The sequence below is a fragment of the Urocampus carinirostris genome, chromosome 8 (assembly GCF_059441175.1).
Source record: "Urocampus carinirostris isolate Australia breed hairy pipefish chromosome 8, RoL_Ucar_1.0, whole genome shotgun sequence".
NCBI lineage: Eukaryota > Metazoa > Chordata > Actinopteri > Syngnathiformes > Syngnathidae > Urocampus > Urocampus carinirostris.
The window spans coordinates 33,206,744-33,230,382 of NC_142356.1; the positions used below are offsets into that span (position 1 = coordinate 33,206,744).

The window sequence follows — 23,639 nt, forward strand, 5'->3', positions numbered from 1 at the left end:
TACATACCCTGCTTTACATTTGCTGTAAGAGTCCGTTAGAGCTGACAAATCTGAATGAATTTCTATGTGAAGTTGCTATGGGGACGATGGCTATCTCATTGGTCGCCAACATTACGAGGTTATTAGCGTCTTTGGAGAGCTTGATGCCATGAATTTAACTTTGTATACAATAATTGAGAGCCTTTTCTACCATCGTTTGGGATACATTTGTATAATAAGGAAGGAATTTTATGGCTATGCTATCAAGAATAGCGACTAAAGAGTGTCTCTCTGTTGTTTCGGCAGCCCTGTTTGATCCGCATGAGATACATAGATACTGTAACTATGGGAGGCGTGGCGCACTGCTCTGCGCAAGGATGTCACGCAAATTCGTGAAGCGTTCCTCATTTTTACCCATTTGAGCATCCCGGGCAGTGGACTGGAGGATGCTGCTTGGGAGGGTGGGAAGAAATCCCACTTGAGAAGACAAAGCTGTGCCCCTGCACAATAGTATTGCCCTTTACACATTGGTTAATTGCTGTTAAAAGTGTCGATAAAAATTGTTCAAACCTCATATTGTTAGAATATGGTATAATGAAATTGTGAATGTATTTAATTGCTGTTAAAAGTGTCGATAAAACTTCATATTGTTAGAATATGATATAATGAAATTGTGAATGTGTTTAATTGCTGTTAAAAACGTCGAGAAAAATTGTTCAAACCTCACATTGTTCATTTGCTGTTAAAAAGTCAATAAAAATTGTTCAAACTAAAACCACTGCTCTGTTTGATCTATTAATTGAAGAGTGACAAAGTAAGAACCGATTTATTGGAAAACAACACTTGAACTCCTGCAGCTAGCTGGCAACCTATTCAGGTTGTCCCCTGCCCACGGACAGCTGAGATGGGCTGCAGCACCCCCGCAACCCTACTAAGGATAAGCGGAGCAGATAATGGATGGATGGAACATTTGAACTAACCCCACTTCCCCGCGCACATGCACACTCTCGCACAAACTACCGCGACACTTAGTGCCCTGTTTCTGTCATTATGACGCACCTCACATTATGTGCCTCAACTATCATTGAATGTCAAATACTAAGGATAATTTATCGTGTATATTTCGATTATTATTTCTTTAATCCTTGAGATCACTCAAATTCGGAACGTTTTGTTAAACTTAATAAGCGGTTTATTATTGTAATAGGAATGCAATGAAATGATGAAATACATCAAAATTTCCCACACCAGAATTTCAAATTATATCAGTCTAACAACTTGTTATTACGTTGTTTCTTTGGAAAGCAATTTTGTAAGTATGGAGACAAACAAAAGAATGAACGAGCATATTGGGTACAAGAAAAGAAAAAAAATGTGATTGTCACCATTCGAATTGTTATTATTATAATAGTCGTTAGCCGTACCGCTTATCCTCATTAGGGTATTATTATAATAGTATTTAAAAAATGCATCCCAACATATTGGTGAATTATTTTGACAGCAAACATTTCTAAACATCAGAAGTTCTTAGTTTTATCATGCGAAGCTTGCTCGAATCTAGACAGTCAATCGAATGAAAGCACATAATTGGGTAAAAGGAAAAATAAAAACAAAACATGTGATCCTTATCATTATGTTGTTATGAGGTAATCAAACAGCATTTGGAGTCTATTGCAGATATTTTGAACCCTACAGGTTTGAAGTTTTTGGTACAAAAAATGTCTAGCACAGGTGGAGGTTTGAGAATGTTAATGCCACGTCGTCAATTTAACACTAGATGTCAGAGTGGTGCAATCACCCTTGCCTGTTTATCAAAAAAATGCCTGCACTTGGTCATTTTGATACTTAACTGAAATGCAAATGTGCCAGCTACTAAAAAACGTAGTTTAAAACATGAATCGGTAATAAAACGTCCCCATTCCACAGAAAGTAGTATATTGCCAGCGTAAAGGAATTTTCGACCTCGGATCTGACAGCCGAATGGGTTAACGTGGGATTCCAAATGTGCTGTAAAGCAAAAAACTGTTCTCAGATCAGCAATTTTGTTCGCGGGCTACCGGTGACCACGTGTCAACTCTTGCCAAGTCGACCATGTGGATCGGCAAGATGGCGGCGCAGTGGAGACCCATAGACGGGACTTTAAATGCCCACAACGACGATTTTCCGGGCGACACAAGCCCTTGCCAGGTATTGCATTTACTATTTAAGCTAGTACAGTGAAGAAATGTGACTATGGTGTGTGTTTTCTGGGTCGTAGAGACGGTTTTTCTACCGGCACATGTGTGCTTGGCGACACGTGGCTATGTCGGGCTTGAATGAAGGATCGCGATCTTCGACGTAGAACAGGTTTTGGGCCTTCGACAGTTTTCGATTACGTACAATTGACACGCAGATACTAAACATCTTGGATTTATTTATTGTTACAGACTCTGTTGTATCATGTTACCTGACTGCACATGGTTAGGCGCATAGTACAACTTGTTCTCTTAACACTGAGGCTGATAAGGTTCGTTGTTTTTTTAATTGCGTCTCAGTGTTCAAAGTGCACACATTTACTCCATAAATAGCCAATTTTTTGCAGTGACAGCACATTTAGTTTGGTTATGATTACCTCATGTGCGGTCCCTTCTCAAGTTGAGATTTTGTGATTAAAGGATATACAAATAAACTTGACTTGACTTGGTTTGGCATTGTGGTCTACAGACTTCCGGCAATATGCAGAGTCGGCCAGTTTTACTGCGCATGAGAAATGACCAATACCTTTGTCGATTATGATTCGGTTTATGGTGAACCCCTTGGCATTATGGATGCTTTATCTCTCTTACTTTTGGTATTATTGTATCATGCTCACTTGCTTTCTAAAACATTTAGGGGAAATATAACTTCTTGAAAATATGTCAATCTAGATTTTGCAATTTGTTAAGGTTTACTGTAATACTGTAATGAATAGAACTGAATGGTCTTTATTGTCATTCATTTTCCTTATGCTGAGATTTTGCCCTCATGTAGGTTTTAGATCAGGGGATAGTGAAATAATAGTCTGTCGTTTGTGCAGCCCTTTGAGATGTATTGTGATTAAGGGCTATACAAATAAAAATGACTTGACATTGAAATCAATTTGGTGAATCATTATAGGCAACAAGATTAGACAAGGCACTCCAGGGTAAACCTGTAATAACCATGTAATGGCTTAAGAGAAAAATAAGGTGTCAGAAATAAATAGGCAAACAAGATGTACAACATAGTGCTTGGAAACTGGCCCAAGTTATAATAACACTGCATCGCAATGAGGTTTTGAGTTTTTCCTTGCCCGCATGTTGGTTTAAGATCAGGTAATGGTGTAAATTAATAATGGAGACATTTTTGTGATTTAAGGCTATATAAATAAATGTGACTTGAATCGTCTCTTTTAATTAGTGCAATAAACATTTGTCAGGTCTCAATATAGATTTCTCTTTCAGGTATTTACTGCATGATACAGTACTGCTAATTATAGATGCTCAATACAATGTCTCTCTAGAACGATGTCATTAGCACATTAAGTCCCCTTACCTGTGCAAAATATGTCTGGTATTTCAAAACAAATATTTTTAAAATTCCAATATATTTACCTCCTCTTTAATTCGTTAACGATAATCCCTCTTTTTTTCGCTGTTAATTGGGATCAGATCACGGTGACAGGGAGAAAGTTGCGTGCCACGCTTGAAAGACGGCTTCTACCACAAAAGCTTACCAGTCCTGGTCAGAATCCACGTGTGGTTGTTGGGAATCTAACCAAGGAAAACTTTGATAGAATTCTACTGTTTTTTTGTTTTTTTGTAACTGCAGTCAGAACATTCAATCCTGTTTATTTTCATCTGATCATTTAAGCTTTATGATCTTCATTGGGAGTATATTGTGACTTATTCGTTTTTAAGAATGTGGAGTAAGTTGCGGATTCACGTTTTTGTCCCAATTTCTGCAGATTGTCCCATGTGGAGTCAACATGAGTGAAGAGGCCACACAGTCCAGTATGGAATACTCCATTTTGGCCATGTTTGAGGACACCGCTGTTTCATCGGAGGTCAGAGTGCAAGCCAGAAACGGCAGTATTTTGTGAATCAATCTTTCATGTTCGTGTGTTCTAGCTATGTGTGTATAGGCCAAATAGTATTTGTTGCACATTACAGGACACAAGACAAGCAGAGGTGGAGGATGAGACTTTGCTGTCGGCTCTGAGTCAGATGTTAGAGTGTGTTGAGGATGATGTGGGAAGCACGCTTTCTCCCTTTGACAGTGTGCCAGATACTAAGCTCCTCAACTGTCAGGACTTTGTCAACTGCAGTAATGCTGTAAGTACAATTGTTATTTTCAGTTGGGTTGGGGATACGAACCAAACAACTAACCAAAATGACAGTAGTGCAATTGGGTTGGTCTTTGTTCAATCAAATCACATATGTTCAAATGTTTGTATCCTGATTCATACTGAGTAAATGTATCAAATATTTGTCCATCTCTCCTTAGGATGAAATATCTTTTACTGCAAAACTTGGGCCGAGGGTCAAACATGACACCAGAAAAGACAAGAGCAAAGTAGTTAGAGTTCAGCCTGTTTTCCGACAACGGAGTCAGACATTGTTTCAAGGACAACATAAGAAAGCAGACACAAAAGTGAACGTTTTCACTTCATCTTCTCTGGTCAACCTGGTGAAACTAATGCACCCTTATAGCCTCAAGGTGCATGTCGAGGAAGATGGGCAGGACGACTTGAGCACAGCAGAACTGCAGAAGAAAAGCCCAATGTTCTCCCAGGGAGAAGTATGGAAATATCAGAAGCCAAACGAAGATAGTGATGAAGATGTAAATGTTGTATCTGACGATGATACGCCAATGAAGGAGGAAGAAGATGGGGTTGCAAAAAAGCAGAAGAGTACACCGCTGAAAAGTGCATTACTCACTGATAAATCATCCAGATGTCAGTTCCCAAGGACAAGGAAAAAAGTCAGTTTTGGCCCAGTTCAAGTGGCTTCATTTGATCTGTGTGTAGAAGATGAAGTTGACGAGAAGACACTCCCCAGTGTGGCTTCTGTGTATGCTCCTAATACTCAAGCTGATTTTCTAATTGAAAGCACGCCAAAGGACTCTGTTTCACTAGACATTAATGACAAGGCTGATGATCCACCCCAAAAAGGTCAAGTAAAAGGCAAATCGCTAAGCCTCCAAGAGTACAGACTGCTACGACAGAAACAACAACCTATGGTTGAAAAACAGAGTAGTAACACCACCAGGTGGCCTTCAGTTCCCCTTCCTCCAAGAGAGCTGACCCCAATTCTCTGTTCGCTAGGGCAGAGGAAAAACCTTTGTGAGAAAACGTCTTCACTCCATCTATTAGAAAAGCCTACCATAAGGTCCTGTACACCCCAAACAGTTACTGCCCATGCATCATTTTGTCATTCTTCTGGACTAGTAGATGCAAAGCCATTCCTTGCTGGCCGGCATCACAGAATTAAATCTTCTCTATACGAATCCAGATGCACTTTGCTGCATGGCACAAAGTTCAATTATGAGCACATGAGCAGCCCTGTTAAAAAGGCACTAAGAAAGAAAAGTCCAATAAAAAAGAAGGCACTACTCGGCACTGATCCCCCAAACCCTGCCATCATTCACTTACCAGTAAATAAGACAGTCACCCCAGCAAATTGTCACTTATCACCAATGTCCACTGTTGAACCCCATTTAATTCAGGAAATTGTGGGCCAATTACCAAGCACACACCATGGCAAATTCAGTTCAGAATGCAGGAAACCTCGAAGTTTCACACTTGAGCCAAAATTTCAGTCAGCTACATGTGAGCAAGCGCAGGATTCCAGGGAAGCGTCACCAAAGGGTCTAGAATTTTCTGAGAAACCGCTACCATTACTTCGACATAGTCACAGCGTGCAAAGTACTGCAGCCGGTTCAGGTACGGACTTCAAAAATTTTCATCCCTGTATTATATTGTGAATTATTGACTTGTTTTCTGTTTACTCTCTTCAAGGGATTCAAGCATGTGATCTGACCAGCTTGTTGGAGCAGTTTGAGGAGAAACAAGGTGATTCACCAGAATATTGTGTATTGATTGTAAAGCTATTTGGTTATTTTTTATAATATTTTATTTATGAATGTGGACAATCCGTGTCATGTCCTTTGAAACATGATCCCACATTTGATTTTGAGTTTAGCATTGTGAGTCACAATAGACTATGGAAATGTCTACTGAAGAAAATCCATTGACCTTCTTACGAGGTTTGGAAGATGTAGAAATTGAAATCGGGATTTTCATTGGTCACTCCTGACATAACAATTTTAATTGTCAAAAATTAATTCAAACAATTGACAAAATGCATCCCGTGCAAAATGTTCAGACAAATTTAACTCTGTGCAAAAAATAGGTTCATATCTTTTGCCTAACAGGAATTACGTCTTGGTGTCTATTATAACTATATTTGGTAAACTACCCTACCCTCAATTGTGCCACATATACAAAAGTTTTCAATTATCAACACTGTTTTAGAGTAATTAAAACTGAACTGTGATATTCCCTCTATTTCAGATTTTTTCCCATGTCTAAAGTATTTTTAAATGGCAAATGAATTCAATGTATTTGCTAAACCGCATTATTACTTGGATCTCATCAGCATCATGTTAACACTCCTCAAGAAACTTTCGCGTGTTCTCTCCATTGAACAACAGTGAAGTCAAGTCACATATATTGTATAGCCTTTAATAAAAAAAATTACAAAGGCACTGCACAGACCACCATTACATCCTGCCCGGATTTGAAACCTTTATGAGTACAAGGAAAAAACAAAAACCTCCGCATTAGGAAAATGAGTGAACTTTGAGGAATTGTCGCACATAATCCCCCTGCCTTACAAGGGCATCAAGAGACAATACACAATGACCATTAAATATAAGTAACAGAAATTGTGTAAAAACTCCAGTTGCTAGCAGTTACTGTAGACCAAATAAATCCTAAATTTGATTCCATTGATATTTGTCCAAACACACATGAAGGACAGAACACAATGGAAGCACATCTATATGTCCCGGTTATCATTAACTAAAAATTATACTTACAAACTCCTTCATTATAGAAATAATTTTCCGAGCATAACCCGTTGCGTTTTGTCTCCCCTTCAGCGGAAGAGGGTGAGCCGACAGTCTTCTCAGAAGCTATCCCTTCAAATCCGACTACGGAACACAAAGCTGGCAGATCTATGTTCTCAAAAATACCAAAATGCACAAGAAATGACCTCGAGTGTCAAAGAAAGTTGGAAAACCTTCTAGCCGAGGCGGTCGGCGCTGAGGTCATTCTGGACAGCGAGGACCTTGTCACTATGAGAAGAAAAATTGCACCATCGAAGGGTATTCAGATCATTGATCCTTTGCCTTCCAGGAAAAGTAATGACTCGGAGCTCACGGCTTCTGCTCATATGCAGTCATTCGTGTCTGCAGATCATGATTATTGTTTACCTAATGATTCTATGAAAACAGGAGCTTCCCCTTGTCTTTTCAAGAACACTTATAAAGTAGAGGAAACCTCATCTTTGGTTAAATGCAGTCAAGACTGTATCAGGAAATGTGATTCTTCTGTCAAAGCTGAAGAGAAATTGCAGTCATATTCATCTGCATGGGAAGACCCAAACCCTTCTTGTACCCCACTTACACCTCCACCAAGTCCTCCAAGTAGAGGACGAGAGAAGAGGAGATACCTGAGAAGATCCCCACAGTCTGACAGGTTTTCTTCATCATCATCGTCGTCCAGCTCGACATCCTGCTCCCCGAAAAGACGAAGGTAATTGATTTTCTGCCCTGTACATTTCTCTCTTTAGCATTTTTGTTCAATTGTTCTTTGCATCCAGGCCCCATCGTGAGCGTTCTAGAAGCCGGTCTTGGTCTTCGTCCCCTTCGCGGCCCATCTCCGGATCCCCACCTCAACAGCAAAAGCTAACTTGTACGAGTTTTAGACGGAACAGATCCCGATCCTGGTCTCGGTCTCCATCGCCATCCTCGCCAACATTTGCTATGCGCAGGAGAAATGTCTACAGGTTAGTCTACAAATGAAGTGGTGTTTTTAGTTATACAAGCTAAATTGACGATGCAAGCACATGTTTAAACCATTACCTTACTATACATGTAATGTCCATGTTGGTCAATTTAACAAGATTTCCCTCAGTGTTATGAATTCAAATGACATTAATCCATTACAGTCCAGCCCGAAACAAAAAATACAATGTTTTTATTTATTCATTCATTTATTAATTAATTTATTTACAAACTGCTATATTGAATAAAACAAAAATAACAGTATTACTGTGATCCAACTGGCTTTATTAGGTCTAACTTTTTGACCCTTTTGTACATAAATGCCTTCGTAAATGGATGAATGAAGAGTCTTTTCAAAACAGTATTTAACCATGCCTATCTATGACCAAAATGGAGGAATGTTTTTAGTAATATTAACTTTTGTTTCTTGTTGTATTCATAGCAAAAGAATAATTCAAATTCTAACTTTGATTTTTGTAACTCCATTATCAATGGCTTGTGAGGTACGTTTAGAAATATACACACTAATTTTAACAATTTAGAATTTTTTACTTATTAATTCAAAACAGTTGAAAATAATATTTATTGCCTAAAAACACTACACAAATGTACAGAAATTGGTGCAGTTTAGTACCAATATCAATTCCCAAGTAGTTATCCAAGAAAAAAAAAACCTTTTACTGGAATTTGTTAAACATTATAAGCCGCAACCAGTACATTTTTAAAGGAAAAAAACATTTTTGTACCTACATAAGCTGCACCTGTCAATAAGCTGCATGTGCCCACATTGAAACCCGAGATAACTCAACATTATTGTATTTGTATTGTATTTATTTATTCAGCCAGTATAAACCATAAAAAATGATATATACAGGAAATCATTTTGACACGCGAACCTCTCGACGTGACGCGTCGCCTTCTATCGGCGCCGGGTTTTTAGACCCAACTGCTGTGTTGGGAGTCATTAGGTTCCAACCCTCAATGCCGAGCGCCAAGCAGGGAGGCAATGAGTACCAATGTTGTATGACTCGGCCGAGGCTTGAACCAGCGACCTCCCAGTCTCGGAGCGGGCGCCCTACCATCTAGGCTACCGAGCTGGCATTTTTTGTATTAGTCTTCAACTTATTTGAATGTCCGCGCGAACGGCTTCGTTACATCAAGGCCAATCCATAGAATCAAACCGTGTAAACCGAACAAGAATCCAACTAAAATATTTCTGCTTTGTCAGACGTTTCGTTCATTTTGCCACATTATTTCTGTTTACAAATAACGACTCGTGAAATTATTTCCAAATGGTAGTTAGCACTCCCCTTTCGGTGACAAATTTTGCATGAGGGTCTGTTCACTCTTGTTGTATTCATGCACAAAGCGCAGTTACATTAAACTTGACTGTTCCTCGACACACACATTCCACATGTCTCACTCTAACCTATACTGCTCTGGGGCCCCTGTCAGCCGTTAGAGAAAAAAGCATAAATTTGCTGCATTGTTGTTTCATAAGCCGCTGGGTTGAAAACTTGGGGGAAAGTTGCAGCTTATGGTTATTGTTTTTATAAATAACTAACGTCAAAAAAGAGTAAGTGGGGAGACTGTTTTACCAATTGGAATGCAGGACATAATGGATGATGCAAATCTGTGAAGTTAACCACGTTATTGTTGTAAGAGTCCCAGTTTACCTTGGCTACCACATAACCAGGGTTGGGTAGGGTTACTTTAACTTGATTACTTTCAATTACTTTTGGATTACTCCAATACCAAATATGCTAATAAAAGACAAAATAAACTACACATTAATACAATTATGACTCACAACATGTGGTAAGCTTTCTTCCTGGCTTTGATCTCCAGCAAAACTAACATAAAATGCGACAGAAACAAAATGAAAATAAATCCAAACCGCTTGCCAACATCATTTTTGCCGTTACATGTATTCCGTTACTCCCCAAGCCTGCACAAAATTTAGTAATTTTATTCATAAAAACATTACTGTAAAATAATGACAGTTGTGCTGAAATGAGGCTGTGTGAACTACTCTTTTTGAACCCATTCACTGATCTGATTTTGTTTACAATACTCAAAGAACATTATCCATAGACAAGTCAAAAATCCAAACAATGTAGCCACAAACAAAATAAACAAATTCATTTTGTAAAGTTCCACATGTGTTCATATATTGCATTTGATCCCATTACAAGTATTCAATAAAATGACAAAGTGCACACTCATCCATAATTACTCTTTCAACTCTCAAATTCAAAGTAACACATAAAGATAAAAGTACACTTTATCAAAGGGGTGAAACTGAACTGGCTACTTGGTGAACTCTTTTTTTTTTTTTTTTTTTTTTTTTTTTTTCCCCTCCCCAATAAACCGATCAAGGTTTCTTTTACTTTGGAAATTCAAAATAGGGCACTCATTCTCAATAATCAAACAGTAAGAAGTATTGCTCCACACATGCCAATACCTATGCTGTGAATCATTAGTTTATAAAGAACAGACCAACCTGTAAAATGAAGAAAATTTGTGCTGAAATGAGGCTGTGTAAACCACTCTTCTTGAGTCCTTTCACTGATCTTATTTGGGCGGATGTGACTCACGCCAGGTGCCGTGCGATTGGCTGGCAACCAGTCCAGGGTGTCCCCTGCCCACTGCCCGATGATTGCTGGGATGGGCTCCAGCACCCCCGCGAACCTACTGAGGATAAGCGGTGCAGATAATGAGATGAGATGAGACTCACGCCACACTTGTATATAAGGGTATCACAATAGCGAGGGAATACTGTATTGGGAATCACATTGAAACCTGTTAAAAATATACCCTACTCTAACTTTTTAGAACTTTGTTTTTAAATCTGCATCTGAAATTAGCAAGATCTGTCATTGATTCGCACAAAGCAAAAATTGACCAAGAAACGGCTTTTACTCTGAAATACCTGAGTTTTTTGATTGTAATAGAAATATGATATTTGCATATCTAAAATGTAATCTTATCATCAGCAGAGAGTCCTGGAAGTTCAAAAGGGAACACAAGGCCAGACTTCAGAAGCTTAAAGCCATTGTAAGTCCTCAAACGACATTATGTCAGCTGACATCATAGTAATTCTTTGTTGTCCAACTTGTATGTAACTTTGTTTTCTGAAGGATGAGCGAAGGGTTGTTTACGTGGGCCGCATCCGTGGTTCTATGACGCACGATGAACTAAGAGAGCGCTTTTCTCATTTTGGAGAAGTTGAATGCGTGTCGCTGCACTTTAGAGATGAAGGGTAAATTCCCGAACATATTTCACTTTTATAGATAAAAAGTCATGTGAAAAACAGTTTTATTTTTCTTCTTTAAGTGACCATTATGGCTTTGTCACTTTCTACCACACGGATGACGCTTTTGCGGCGATTGACAACGGTGGAAAACTGAGAAGGCCTGATGAGCTGCCCTTCGACATCTGCTTTGGAGGAAGAAGACAGTTTTGTAATTCAGACTATGCAGATCTTGGTGAGTGAGCTTGGTACTCTTAGTTCGAAGCCGCTGTTTTGTTTTATATAGACATCTGTTGTGATTTATGGCATTGCTCTGATGATATCGACATTTCGTTCTGTGTACATTGTTACACAGAATGACAATACAAGGAAATTATTATTATTATTATTATTATTATATGTGCACATTTGTAGTCAAAATTTTCGGTAGATTAAAACCCAAAGTCCTTTTGAATGTAAACGTACAACTACTGTTTTTGTTTAGGCATTGTGTTGAATTTCTTTAACTTATATCTGGCCGCCGTCAGTTTAAACCCTTAACATATTAATAAAGATGAAACAACGCAGCTCAGAAAATCATTGGCTGCTCTCTTCCCAGACTAAGGGACATCTTGGCTTGCGAAACCGCAACAGACCCAAAAGCGTTAAAAAGACTCCTTACACTTTGGCCACCACCTGGTTGGCCTCTGGTAGGCGCTACAGTTCTTTTTAAGACAGGGGCCAGTAAATTTGAGTTGCGGGCTGCATTTCTTCGAGAAAATTGGTACAGGGGCCTGCCCTTAGGGAAAAAAATAGCTTAATGATGTATTCATTTGCTTTGTGTATGCTGATAAAGGGTCTTAAATGTGATACCGCGGTAATACATGAAAGAAGCGTTAAAGACTGTAAAAATGTGATTCTTGCCAATTGTATCGAAAAGGGGTATTGTACAGAAAAATGTGAATTTAGGTCTTATTGTTTTATTTGCAAAATATATTGCTGCTAAACGTTATAACTCTATATTTTATTGCACTATCATTCCAGAGTCCGGTCTCCAAGCAGTACCTTGTAAATTTTAATCTAATTTGTTATTTTTTTTAATGTCTTGGTTACATGTTTCTATTGGTTACCATAGACTGCTTTGTCTACTCTTGTTGAAAAGCATGTTTGTTCTGTTATCAATAGCAAAGACAAATAAAATTCTAAAATGTGTTCCTCAGATGCAAAAGTGGACGCTGAGCCGTCTCCAGCCAAGAGCAGATTTCGGGAGCTTGACTTTGACTCGTTACTAAAACAAGCCCAAAGAGGACTGAGGTAGCACTGCAGAGGCAAGAAATGAAGATCACACACCTCAGAGCTTGTTGCTCGCGTTAATGTAGCAAATTCCTGCATGTTCACTCCCTTGCAATTCCTCACAGACCTCACATGCAAATATGCGGTCATGTTAATTGCCCGATTTCAAGCACTCATTTTAGAGTTACTCTAATAAAGTATTTGCTTGTAAAGCTTCTTTATGTGACAAATTGCCCCCCAAAAGCTTTTTTTATTTGACCAATTACCACTCGAACATCTCCCTATGGGTACATTACTGCGAAGGGCAGAGCTATTTAATTATAAAATCATTTGAGTCATATTTTCAGATCAATTAAATGTACAGTGCAAGCCAATGGCCATTATTTTTCGGATCACATTCAAGTTCCACTTTGCTCTCTTGCTGCTCTGTGAAATCATTTTTGCAAGTGTGTAGGCAGAGGAGGAAGTGGGCAGTTTTATATTTGGGCAATTTCTCTCATGGAACCGCTTTGAATTAAATGTTTTCAAGAGTTTACAAAAATATATTTTGTATGATTGTTAACAAAAATAATTAGCCGTACCTGTTTTTGTGACGCTGTTCAAAATTTGTATTCAGGATTTTTTCGTTCTGTCAGCACATTCTCGATTTATGCTCTTTTTATGTGTTATGCTTAAATGTCCTATTTTTTTTTGCATTTCATAACAATAAATGTTTATATCTAACGTCAAATAAACGTTTTGGGTTTGACCTCCAGATCTTGTTTTTTCCATTAGGTTTTGTTAGAAACTGGGAATGGAATTCTTATCTGAAGGCCCCTCTCCCTGTTTCCCCTTGAAAGTTCAGAATCCATTGATGTCTTTTCTTTATTTTAAGTGTCTAAGTTTAAACTTTATATCTGTTTGCAGCAATTAATTTGTTGAATTTCAGAATTAGGTGATCATGTTTGCTAAAAATCCATCTAAGGAAGGATGTTACATTTGATCATCCAGTATTCTCTAGCATTTGATAATGGCTTTGCAATTCTTTCATCCATTTAATTAGTGAGGTTTTAGGACCGCTTCTGCTTGAATTTCGTTTTACGTCGTCAGCAGTACCATTTTCCATTTTTTTTTTGACACAATTACAGAGTTTTTTTATATCACATGCGACAGGTAGGTCAATTTATATTCGCTCTCCCAGAAGTAAAATTATGGTAATAAAGCAGACTTGTCAACATTATGTGAGTACTGACCAGCCAGATACTAGCTTCTAGAAATAAGCTATCTACAGAGAATTGATTGTTATATCATGAAATGAAAGTAAAAACCGCAATCTCAACTCATCCAATTCAGATGAGACCGTCTATGGAAGGCAACACAATAAGAGGGACTTTATTGAAGACACCCCTTTTTGGACATCAACCCTTTAGTTGATGTACGATTATGGGAATATTGTTGCAATCAGTAATTTTTTTTGTCCTTGAACTAACAAATTCGAACACATCATTTGAGAAAAGGAAAAAAAAACCTCAAAGAAGCCTGAAATTGCAATTTGTACTTCACTATTGGCAGGTTAATCCTTCCAGAAAAATTATCTAGCAAGAAATGTGTTCAGGGCGAGAATATTTTGGAAAGTATTTTAAAACTTTTTATCCCAACCAGGAACATTTTCGCTCAACATTTTGTCAAAGTCCAGGCTTGTGGGTCACATACAGCCCTAGAGAAGTTTTTCTATATCCCCTGAGATGATCTTGAGTCATAAAAAAATGTTCAGAACAGTTCATGATCAAGCCGAACCATGTTTTTGTATAGCCCTGAATTACAAGAACACTCGGTGGGCAGTTGTACATTCATGTTCATAAAGTTAATTTTTAATATTGCCCGTACTTACAGTTCTTTAACTGAATAAAATATTTGTTTCTAGTCTGCAACTAAATAAGGTTTCTTTAGTCTTTCATGGTCCCTGTATTTTTTTATTCCTGGTTGATTCATTTTCTTATTTATTTCAAATATGTACAGTGCATCCGGAAAGTATTCACAGCGCTTCACTTTTTCCACATTTTGTTATGTTACAGCCTCATTCCAAATTGTATTAAATTAATCTCTTCTCTCAACATTCTACACAAAATACTCCATTATGACAATGTGAAAAAGTTTTTTTTTTTTACTTTTTTTGAATTTATTAAAAATAGAAAACTAAGAAATCACATTTACATAAGTATTCAGAGCCTTTGCCATGAAGCTCAAAATTGAGCTCAGGTGGATCTTTTTTCCACTGATCATCCTTGAGCCCTTTCTACAGCTTAATTGGAGTCCACCTGCATTAAATTCAGTTGATTGGACATGATTTGGAAAGGCACACACCTGTCTATATAAGGTCCCACAGTTGAGTGTGCATGTCAGAGCACAAACACCAAGCATGAAGGCCATTGAACTGTCTGTAGACCTGCAAGACAGGATTGTCTTGAGGCACAAATCTGGGGAAGGATACAGACAAATTTCTGCTGCTTTGAAGGTCCCAATGAGCACAGTGGCCTCCATTATTCGTAAATGGAAGACATTTGGAACCACCAGGACTCTTCCTAGAGCTGGCCGGCCTTCTAAACTGAGCGATTGGGGAAGAAGGTCCTTAGTCATGAAGGTGACCAAGAACCCGATGGTCACTGTGTTAGAGCTCCAGAGTTCCTCTGTGGAGAGAGGAGAGCCTTCCAGAAGGACAACCATCTCTGCAGCAATGCACCAATCAGGCCTGTATGGTAGAGTGGCCAGACGAAAGCCACTCCTTAGTAAAAGGAACATGGAATCCCGTCTGGAATTTGCCAAAAAAGCACCTGAATGACTTTCAGACCATGAGAAACAAAATTCTCTGGTCTTATGAGACAAAGATTGAACTCTTTGGTGTGAATGCCAGACGCCATGTTTGGAGGAAACCAGGCCCCACTCATCACCAGGCCCATTCCATCCCTATAGTGAAGCATAGTGGTGGCAGCATCATGCTGTGGGGATGTTTTTCAGCAGCAGGAACTGGCAGACTAGTCAGGATAGAAGGAAAAATGAATGCAGCAATATATAGAGATATCCTGGATGAAAACCTGCTCCAGAGCGCTCTTGACCTCAGGCTGGGGCAAAGGTTCATTTTTCAGCAGGACAACGACCCAAGGCACACAGCCAAGATCTCAAAAGATTGGCTTCAGAACCACTCCGTGAATGCCCAGCCAGAGTCCAGACTTGAATCCGATCGAACATCTCTGGAGAGATCTGAAAATGGCTGTGCACAAACGTCTCCCATCTAACCTGATTGAGCTTGAGACTTATTGCAAAGAAGAATGGGCAAAACTGCCTAAAGATAGGTGTGCTAAACTTGTGGGATCATATTCAAAAAGACTCGAGGCTGTATTTGCTGCCAAAGGTTGATCAACAAAGTATTAAGCAACGGCTGTGAATACTTATGTAAATGTGATTTCTTAGTTTTCTATTTTTAATAAATTTAAAAAAAAAAGTTAAAAAAAAAACGTTTTCACATTGTCATAATGGAGTATTTTGTGTAGAATTTTGAGATAAGAGATTAAATTAATACAATTTGGAATGAGGCTGTAACATAACAAAATGTGGAAAAAGTGAAGCGCTGTGAATACTTTCCGGATGCACTGTATATTCTTTTATTGGGTTCTCTCTGGGCCATAATTCAAGATTGGCTCTCACATTTGCACCTGAAATGCTCTTCTGGATAAGAGTGAAGGGAAACACTTTTCAAAAGCTTATACACATACTGGTAAAATCCTTTCAGACACGCTGATCAAAGATTTGCGTTTTTATACTCAAATATTTTTACTTACAGTACTGGAATGGTTTCATACATCCGTGTCAAAAAGCTTACACGGGTTCTTGTCAAACGTTTCCAAACACTGGTCAAAAGCGCTCATTCACTTAAGTGAGGCACGTTAGTTCACAGTACTGAGATTCATGCTTAGATGATGGTGAAATATACCGGTACACGTACACATTTATATCACATTTTCACACTCACTGGTGAATTGTTTGTGCTCATAAAAAAAGTAAAAAATATCACAAGTGTGAAAGTGTTTGACATATGTTTATGTGTTGTTAGGAATTAAACTATATTATAACAAATATAGCGTTTATCAAATTGTTCGAATTACTTATCTGACTCCATTAACCAAACACAAACTTTATTCTCCTAACAATGCATGCTCGTTTCTTAATGGGAACATGAACAAAGATTGACGGCATTTTCACACGGGGGCACATTTATTTTCTTAAAGTATTAAGTGAATTCCATCGAATTAAGCCGAACTATTGTCGAATTAGTCTAATTAGTCTTCGTCGAGCCTCCCATCTCTCGTTCTCCGATCTGATCCCCCGTCACTCTCTTTCGTCTTTTTGACACGTCGGGGCATCAGCCACCCCCCATGGGGCGTGCTGGCTCCTCCCATGGGCGTGCTGACTCCTCCTCCCATGGGCGCGCCGCCGCCTCGCCGAAGGGCCTCACGTCAACATTCATAGGAATTCTGTTATCAAAGGACGCCTAACCAAATTGTGAATATGCTTAATTGCTGCTAAAATTATCGAGAAAAATTGTTCAAACCTCACATTGTTTATTTGCTGTTAATAGTGTCAATAAAATTGTTCAAACCTTGAAGAAAAACAGTCAGTGAATCTCTCTACTGCATCAAACTGACTACACGTACTTATTTTGTAGTTAATTTTATAATATCCGTTATAGCCAAATGTATAACATCTTTTAGTGTATAGTTCACTTTCTTCAGTGCATGCTTCTCAGTACTATGAACGAACGTGTCTCACTTAAGTGAACGAGCGCTTTTGACCAGGGCTTTTGGAAGCTTTGACATATGTTTATGGGACCATTTCAGTGGTGTAATTGAGCAGGTTTTACCATTGTATGAGAGCACAAACCTTTGAACAGTGAGTCTGAAAGTATTTTACCAGTACACATGTAACGTTTTGACATGCCTTTCACTCCCATGTATGAGAACATTTCAGGTGTTAGAGTAAGAGCTAATCCTGAATCATGGCCCAAACTGCACCCCATATTTTCCCTCTTAATTCCGGTGAAAAATAAACATATTTGAAAACATTGAAATGTTTGTATCATAGCTTTTCTTCTGAAATCCGGACTCTGTTTTCAGTAGACCCCTACTAAAATCGAGTTTGAGAGCCCTGCTTGAGTTCTTGTTAAAAGGCGATCACTGTCTCTTTAAGACGTTCGCCGGGTAGCAGGTGACGTTGAGCGCATGCGTGCGACGGCAGGCAAGACCACTAGTCTCTTACGACTGATCTATGCTGATCTCTTCATGGTTGGTGTTTTGTTTTTCTAAACATTTACAAGAGCAGACTTTAGAACCTGTCAAGCTCGAGATTACGCAACTCCGCAAGTGGATGTGGGCGAACAGGACATATTAAAGAGTGGTACAGTACTCTATTGACAACAAGCCATGACTGACAGTGAGAGGATTTGACACATTGAGCAAAAAAAAAGACTTACTCCTCGAGACAATAATGGCAAATTCGAAAAAAATCGAGGAGAATGCACAGAGTGGAGCCAAGCGTTTTATTGGTGGTGTGGTGGAAGGTGAGCATTCTACTCTGGTTTGGGGTTCCGGTCTCGGTCCCTGGTTGCATGTAAACAAAACACTGTTATGCATACGTATGGCGTGTTAACATGTATGCTCGGTGACTGGAAAAATTGATTTACCTGAAAATATAACTATCGTTTTTTGCAGGATTTTATGGTCGACCCTGGACGATGGAGCAAAGAATAGAGCTGTTCAAAAGGTAGAAAATTGGATCCAAACGTTAAATTCTACCCCAGGGGTTAGGAACCTTTTTGACACAAAGAAACATAATATCAAAATATATTGATCTGTTGTTTTCTTTACAGGGAACCCTGCCATGTATTTTAAGACACAATTCAGCAAAACTGCCAAACCCGCCCCTCAGACAAAAGCAAAATATTCAGCTCATTATTTTTCTCAATCTGATGTTAGACGATTTCATAAAATTTATAAAATAATAATAATGCCAGAGCCTGTGTCCCATATCAAAAAACATACCACTTTAAACTTGTCTTCCTCCCACAGTTACTTAAGATCATCAAGGCTCAATCTGGCCTTCATCTTTTCCCCGAAAATAATGGTTTTAAAACAAGATCAAAGCAGAACATTTTTGTCAAATTGTCAAAAAAACTGAAAACGAAAACAATTTATGGATGTATTTCCCTTCAGTGCAATAGGCGCGTGTGAGAGAGGGGAGCGTGATTTGTCGATAGCGCTGTCCTCCCCTAACGCTCTCCAGATCAAATTGCATACCTGTCAACCGTACAAAGTAGGTTTATTATGCATTTTAAGACGTGTACGACGTACAAGAAAATCTGTACGGAAAAACGCAAATTTGTCAATTATGGATATCATCCGTTATACACCCGACTATCACGAAACGGCAAATCAGTCAAGTCAAACGAGTTTGCCGCGGTAGCCTCTATGTCTGTATCATTTTTTTGTTGCGAACGAAGCGAGCGTGATTTAAAAAAACATAGAATTTCATGTGGTAGTTGTGTAGTGAAAGGAAGTCCGTCTCTTTTTAGACAACCGGCTTTTTCGACTCAACTCATTAAAGAGAGCCGGCTCTCAAACGGTTCACTTGCTTTGATGCATTATATTACGAATTATTATGTTCTATAAAAAAGTTAAGAAAAAAAGGAAATACGAAAGGAGAAAATGAAAAAAGACAGGTTTGTGGTTATCCCTTTAATCAGTATATTACCAACAATAATTTCATGCAGAAAATGAATTAATAATTTGAATAAGAAAATGTATTATTCTACTTAATTATATTTGCATGTGTTTTTTCCTTCTACAGTGAACGTCCAAGCTACTTAATTTTTGATCTTTTTTTTATAAGAAACTTTATTTGTGTCGAGCAACTCAGTATCTCACACCAAAATGTTAATTAACAATATATATGATATAACGAAACACATATACAATATAACATGTTAAACTACATAAATAAACACGTTTGAAAAAAATATATGGTGTAAGATTATTTTGTATTTTGCAAGGGAAAATACGACAGTTTGTAAGGGCATGGAGCCGTGGAGGTTGAAAGGCATGAAATTGTTCTGTATGCTTGGGTAGTGATTTGGGGTAATTATAGTTTGTTTTGTGGGTTTTTATCATATAAGTGTCACAACAGTGAACATACATTATTTAATGAGCTTCCATATAAAGAATGTTTAAGTGATGTACAGCCAAAACGGGGTCGATTGGTGTGACACTTAAACTGTAAACTGTAGGTGAGACTGTGTCCTTTTTATATACGGCACCAAACAGTTCTCAATATCAGCATTGCTCTCGTTATTCCTTGAGCTTTTATAGCACTGAATTTATTTTGCACTAGGGGTCTCTAAACCCTTTTCAAACTGATAGCTACTTTTTGTTACTATTTGGCGCAAAGAGCACCCAGTTTGCTATGCATTTCTAAAATAACAACTTATCATGTTATTACTATGTAGTTACAATGGTATTATCAGGTTAATTATTAGAGGTAGGGTCAAATAGACTAAATCAATCACACACAAAAAAAATATTTTACTAGAAAATCACAATGACCCAATACTGATAAGTGAATTACAGGTCCGCCGGCACCAGTTGTCCTCAGGGAGCAACCTGGTGCCTACAAGCACTATGTGGGAAACCCCTGTGCTAGACAATACAGTAACATATTGTGGTCAAAAATTACAAACTCTCCCTTTAAAGAAATAACTTAGATAATTAAAGAAATAAATCAATTCATAAAAACAACAACTTTTTGTACCCAATATTACTGCATGTCCTCCCTACACTGTATTTTTCATGTCACCGTATTTTTAAACTATTTTGTTTTTAGCAAAATAAAAGATGACTAAAAATGAAAAAAATGTCTAATATGGCATACCATTTTCTCATATTAGTGTTAATTCATCTAATGCTAGTAAAATATATGGGTAAAATTGTGTTGTTTTTTTCCAAACTTGTATTGAATAATTGTTCAAATCAGAAGAATCATCAAACATATTGTTTTGATATTAAAATAAGGAAAGTAATACTTGAAATTAGCAAAAAATATATCCATCATAAGCAAAAATTAATGTTGACAGTGTAGACGTCATCGTGAATGTCATTTCTAAAGAAAGGATCCACTTATATAAAAAATGAATAGCCTTCTGAATACTCGATACTGTACTTATATTTCTCTGAAAAATGAAATTAATTGCACCTTCATTTGAGCTCCATTGCCATAGATTACAGTAAATTGTGTGGTCAGTGAAGCTTTATTATTATATTATTATTTTTGTTATTATTTCGATTCACCGTACGCTTGCACTGGGCATATAACTTGTACATTTTAGGGCCAGTCGTCGTGTGAAAGCAGCTAGCGGCTGAAATGAATGCATATAATTTAATTTTATAAGTAGGGCGTGCTTTTCAATATATTCTATAATGTGAAGTAATTGTCATCTCAATGTTGCACAGGGAAGAAAAATGGGGTTTGAATACATACCTGTACGCCCCTAAAGACGATTACAAACACCGTATGTATTGGCGAGACCTCTATTCCCCTGATGAGGCAGGTGAGTCCATGTCACCACACATGAGCGCACTACTAAACATTATTATCCATCCATCCATCCATTGTCTTCCGCTTATCCGCAAACATTATTATCTCCAGTATTATTATTGTTGGGCGTTTCTCAAGTTTGAGATAAATTATGATGACAAGTGTCATCTCTGCATTGACCGGACAAAGATTTTTGTTTGAACTTTACCCCAATGAGTGCGTCATACACACAACTTGGGATGATAAAGACCAAAGGTCCAAAGGTGTCAATACACTGATTTTCAATACCAAGAATGGTCAAGTAAGTGTCAAAAATAGGAGCGTAAGGAGTTCAAGACAAATAAGAAATCTACGCAACATAAATTTATAGTGAGAAATAAAAGCATTCAAGTCGTGTGCAAAGTAAAACTTTGTGGTCCCTTGTGGATACATTTGGGTCTTAATAGGATTCAAAGTAATTGCCTAGAGTGAGGTGCTTAAGTTGATGCTGCATAATAAGCTAACTTAATGAACCCAAACAGGAACAACCATCAGGTGATTGGATTGTCCAATAATTCTAGAAACACTGATTGACTGCATGGCACAATGGAAGGAGAGTAGAATCTAGGGCCCGACAATTTTACCACATCTATTTCTTTCTTTCTATCCAGAGTGTGCTGACATTTTAAAAAGCCTTTCAATGCTTTTTCGCTTGTCAATCTTTATGTTGTTCTGCGCATTTCCTTTGTCACTTCAACAGTTACAATTCTAGCAGGAGTTACGGATTGGTCAATGGATGCTTCAAAGTTGAAGTCATTGGTGGTGGCTGTTTTGAGGGGGACTGTTAATTTACAGACCAGTTACGGCCTGTGATCAAATGTTTACTGGCCCACTGCCTCTTTCACAAAATTAATAATATGTGGCCTGCCAGTAATGTTGACCGCAGTATAGAATAAATATGAACCCCCCAAAAAATCACCACTCCACCAGATGTTGACATTAGCTGTGTGGCCACCTTGCCAACTGCATTTACGAAAAAAATAAAAAAAGGAAAGTTCACTGTGAGGGCCGCCGCTCCCAGGAAAGTATTTGGAGTATTTTATCACCGATATCCAAAACAAATTGGTCTGCCTAATTTGTCAAGAGACTGTGGCTGTTTTCAAAGATTAGAATATAAAGAGGCACTGCCAGACAAAACATGCTGACTACTAAAATCAAACTGGAACGGATGCTGTAAAAAGGTCAAGCAACTGGAAGATGTTTTAAAGGCACAGCAACACTTTTTCACAAGACCCTGTGAGTCAAATGAAAATGCTACAGAGGCGAGCTATGAGGACGCGACGCTGATCGCCAAGCATTGCAAACCTTTCACAGAGAGGGAATTTATTAAACACTGTTCAAAGAATGCCAGTCTAAATAGTCGGCCCTCAAACATTTCCTAGCTTACCAAATTTGTCCCGCTTTCTGAAAAGTTTGGTCACCCCTGCACAAGGGCATTCATTTCCATGCTTTTGGAAGCTATGACACTCAGCCTATTGTTTTATATGTTTATATGTCTTTGGGTGTGTTTTTCTTGTACTGTATATATGTTTATTTTCTGGTCTAGGGTTTAGATTCACGGCTGTTGTATTGGGGATCTGTGCAGCCCTTTCAGACCTTTTGTGATTAAAGACAATACAAATAAAAAAGACTTGACTTTATTGGTCCTTAAAGCAAATTATGCCATTGTTGCATAGGTCAATCGTAACAGAGAGAAGATTGAGCTAGAAAAATGGAATGGGTGAATTTTTGTCCAACTCTCAAAGATGGTAGTTATCTCCTCCGTTCCAGTGGTTTGTGTTTTACTGCGTTTCTTTTTCTTTATCTTACTATAAGTGAGCTTTAGTTTATTATAAAATACAATTAAAATATTGGATTTCTATGCTCAGTCTGATGTGTAGATTTATGGAAAATTGCCTTCATTTTCTGATGTGCAGAACAACTCATATCACTGATATCAGCAGCAAAGCAGCACAGCATTGACTTTGTCTATGCGATCTCACCTGGCCTGGACATCACTTTTTCCAACCCAAAAGAAGTTATGGCTTTGAAGAAGAAACTGGATCAGGTAAGGCTTTATATGATCATTTAAAGGTGTAGCTGTGCTTTTTATCCGGCAAATTTTATGAGCTTGCCCAATTCGGTCGACTAGCAATTGGGGCAAGGAACTAGCACTTTTTGCTAAATCATTTTAGCGTGCCAAATGTTGTTCCATACATTCTCCAGGTGAAAGGATTTGGTTGCAGCTCCTTCTCCTTACTTTTTGACGACATTGAGACGGAGATGTGTCCCGCCGACAAACAAGCCTTCAGCTCCTTCGCCAAAGCGCAGGTGGCCATCAGCAATGAGGTGTACCAGCATTTGGGAGAACCTAGCACTTTCCTCTTCTGTCCCACAGGTCACACACAAATACCCATCCAAACTAAAACTTGAA

The 23,639-nt window shown here is 38.2% G+C and overlaps 1 protein-coding gene across 1 annotated transcript in view; it reads left to right on the plus strand.

Annotated features, from left to right (window-relative positions):
* The first annotated feature begins 1,746 nt into the window (after positions 1-1,746).
* Positions 1,747-23,639, plus strand: part of ogal (O-GlcNAcase like) — a 37,579-nt gene continuing 15,686 nt past the window's right edge. Inside the window, exons 1-15 of the mRNA XM_088342934.1 lie at positions 1,747-2,166; positions 3,944-4,042; positions 4,149-4,310; positions 4,483-5,920; positions 5,996-6,049; positions 7,141-7,795; positions 7,863-8,048; positions 11,043-11,103; positions 11,187-11,308; positions 11,383-11,534; positions 18,030-18,161; positions 18,313-18,364; positions 21,103-21,200; positions 23,143-23,273; positions 23,432-23,603. Coding sequence (XP_088199060.1) covers positions 2,071-2,166; positions 3,944-4,042; positions 4,149-4,310; positions 4,483-5,920; positions 5,996-6,049; positions 7,141-7,795; positions 7,863-8,048; positions 11,043-11,103; positions 11,187-11,308; positions 11,383-11,534; positions 18,030-18,161; positions 18,313-18,364; positions 21,103-21,200; positions 23,143-23,273; positions 23,432-23,603 — 3,610 coding nt within the window. The 5' untranslated portion in view covers positions 1,747-2,070. The remainder of the gene's footprint in view (positions 2,167-3,943; positions 4,043-4,148; positions 4,311-4,482; positions 5,921-5,995; positions 6,050-7,140; positions 7,796-7,862; positions 8,049-11,042; positions 11,104-11,186; positions 11,309-11,382; positions 11,535-18,029; positions 18,162-18,312; positions 18,365-21,102; positions 21,201-23,142; positions 23,274-23,431; positions 23,604-23,639) is intronic.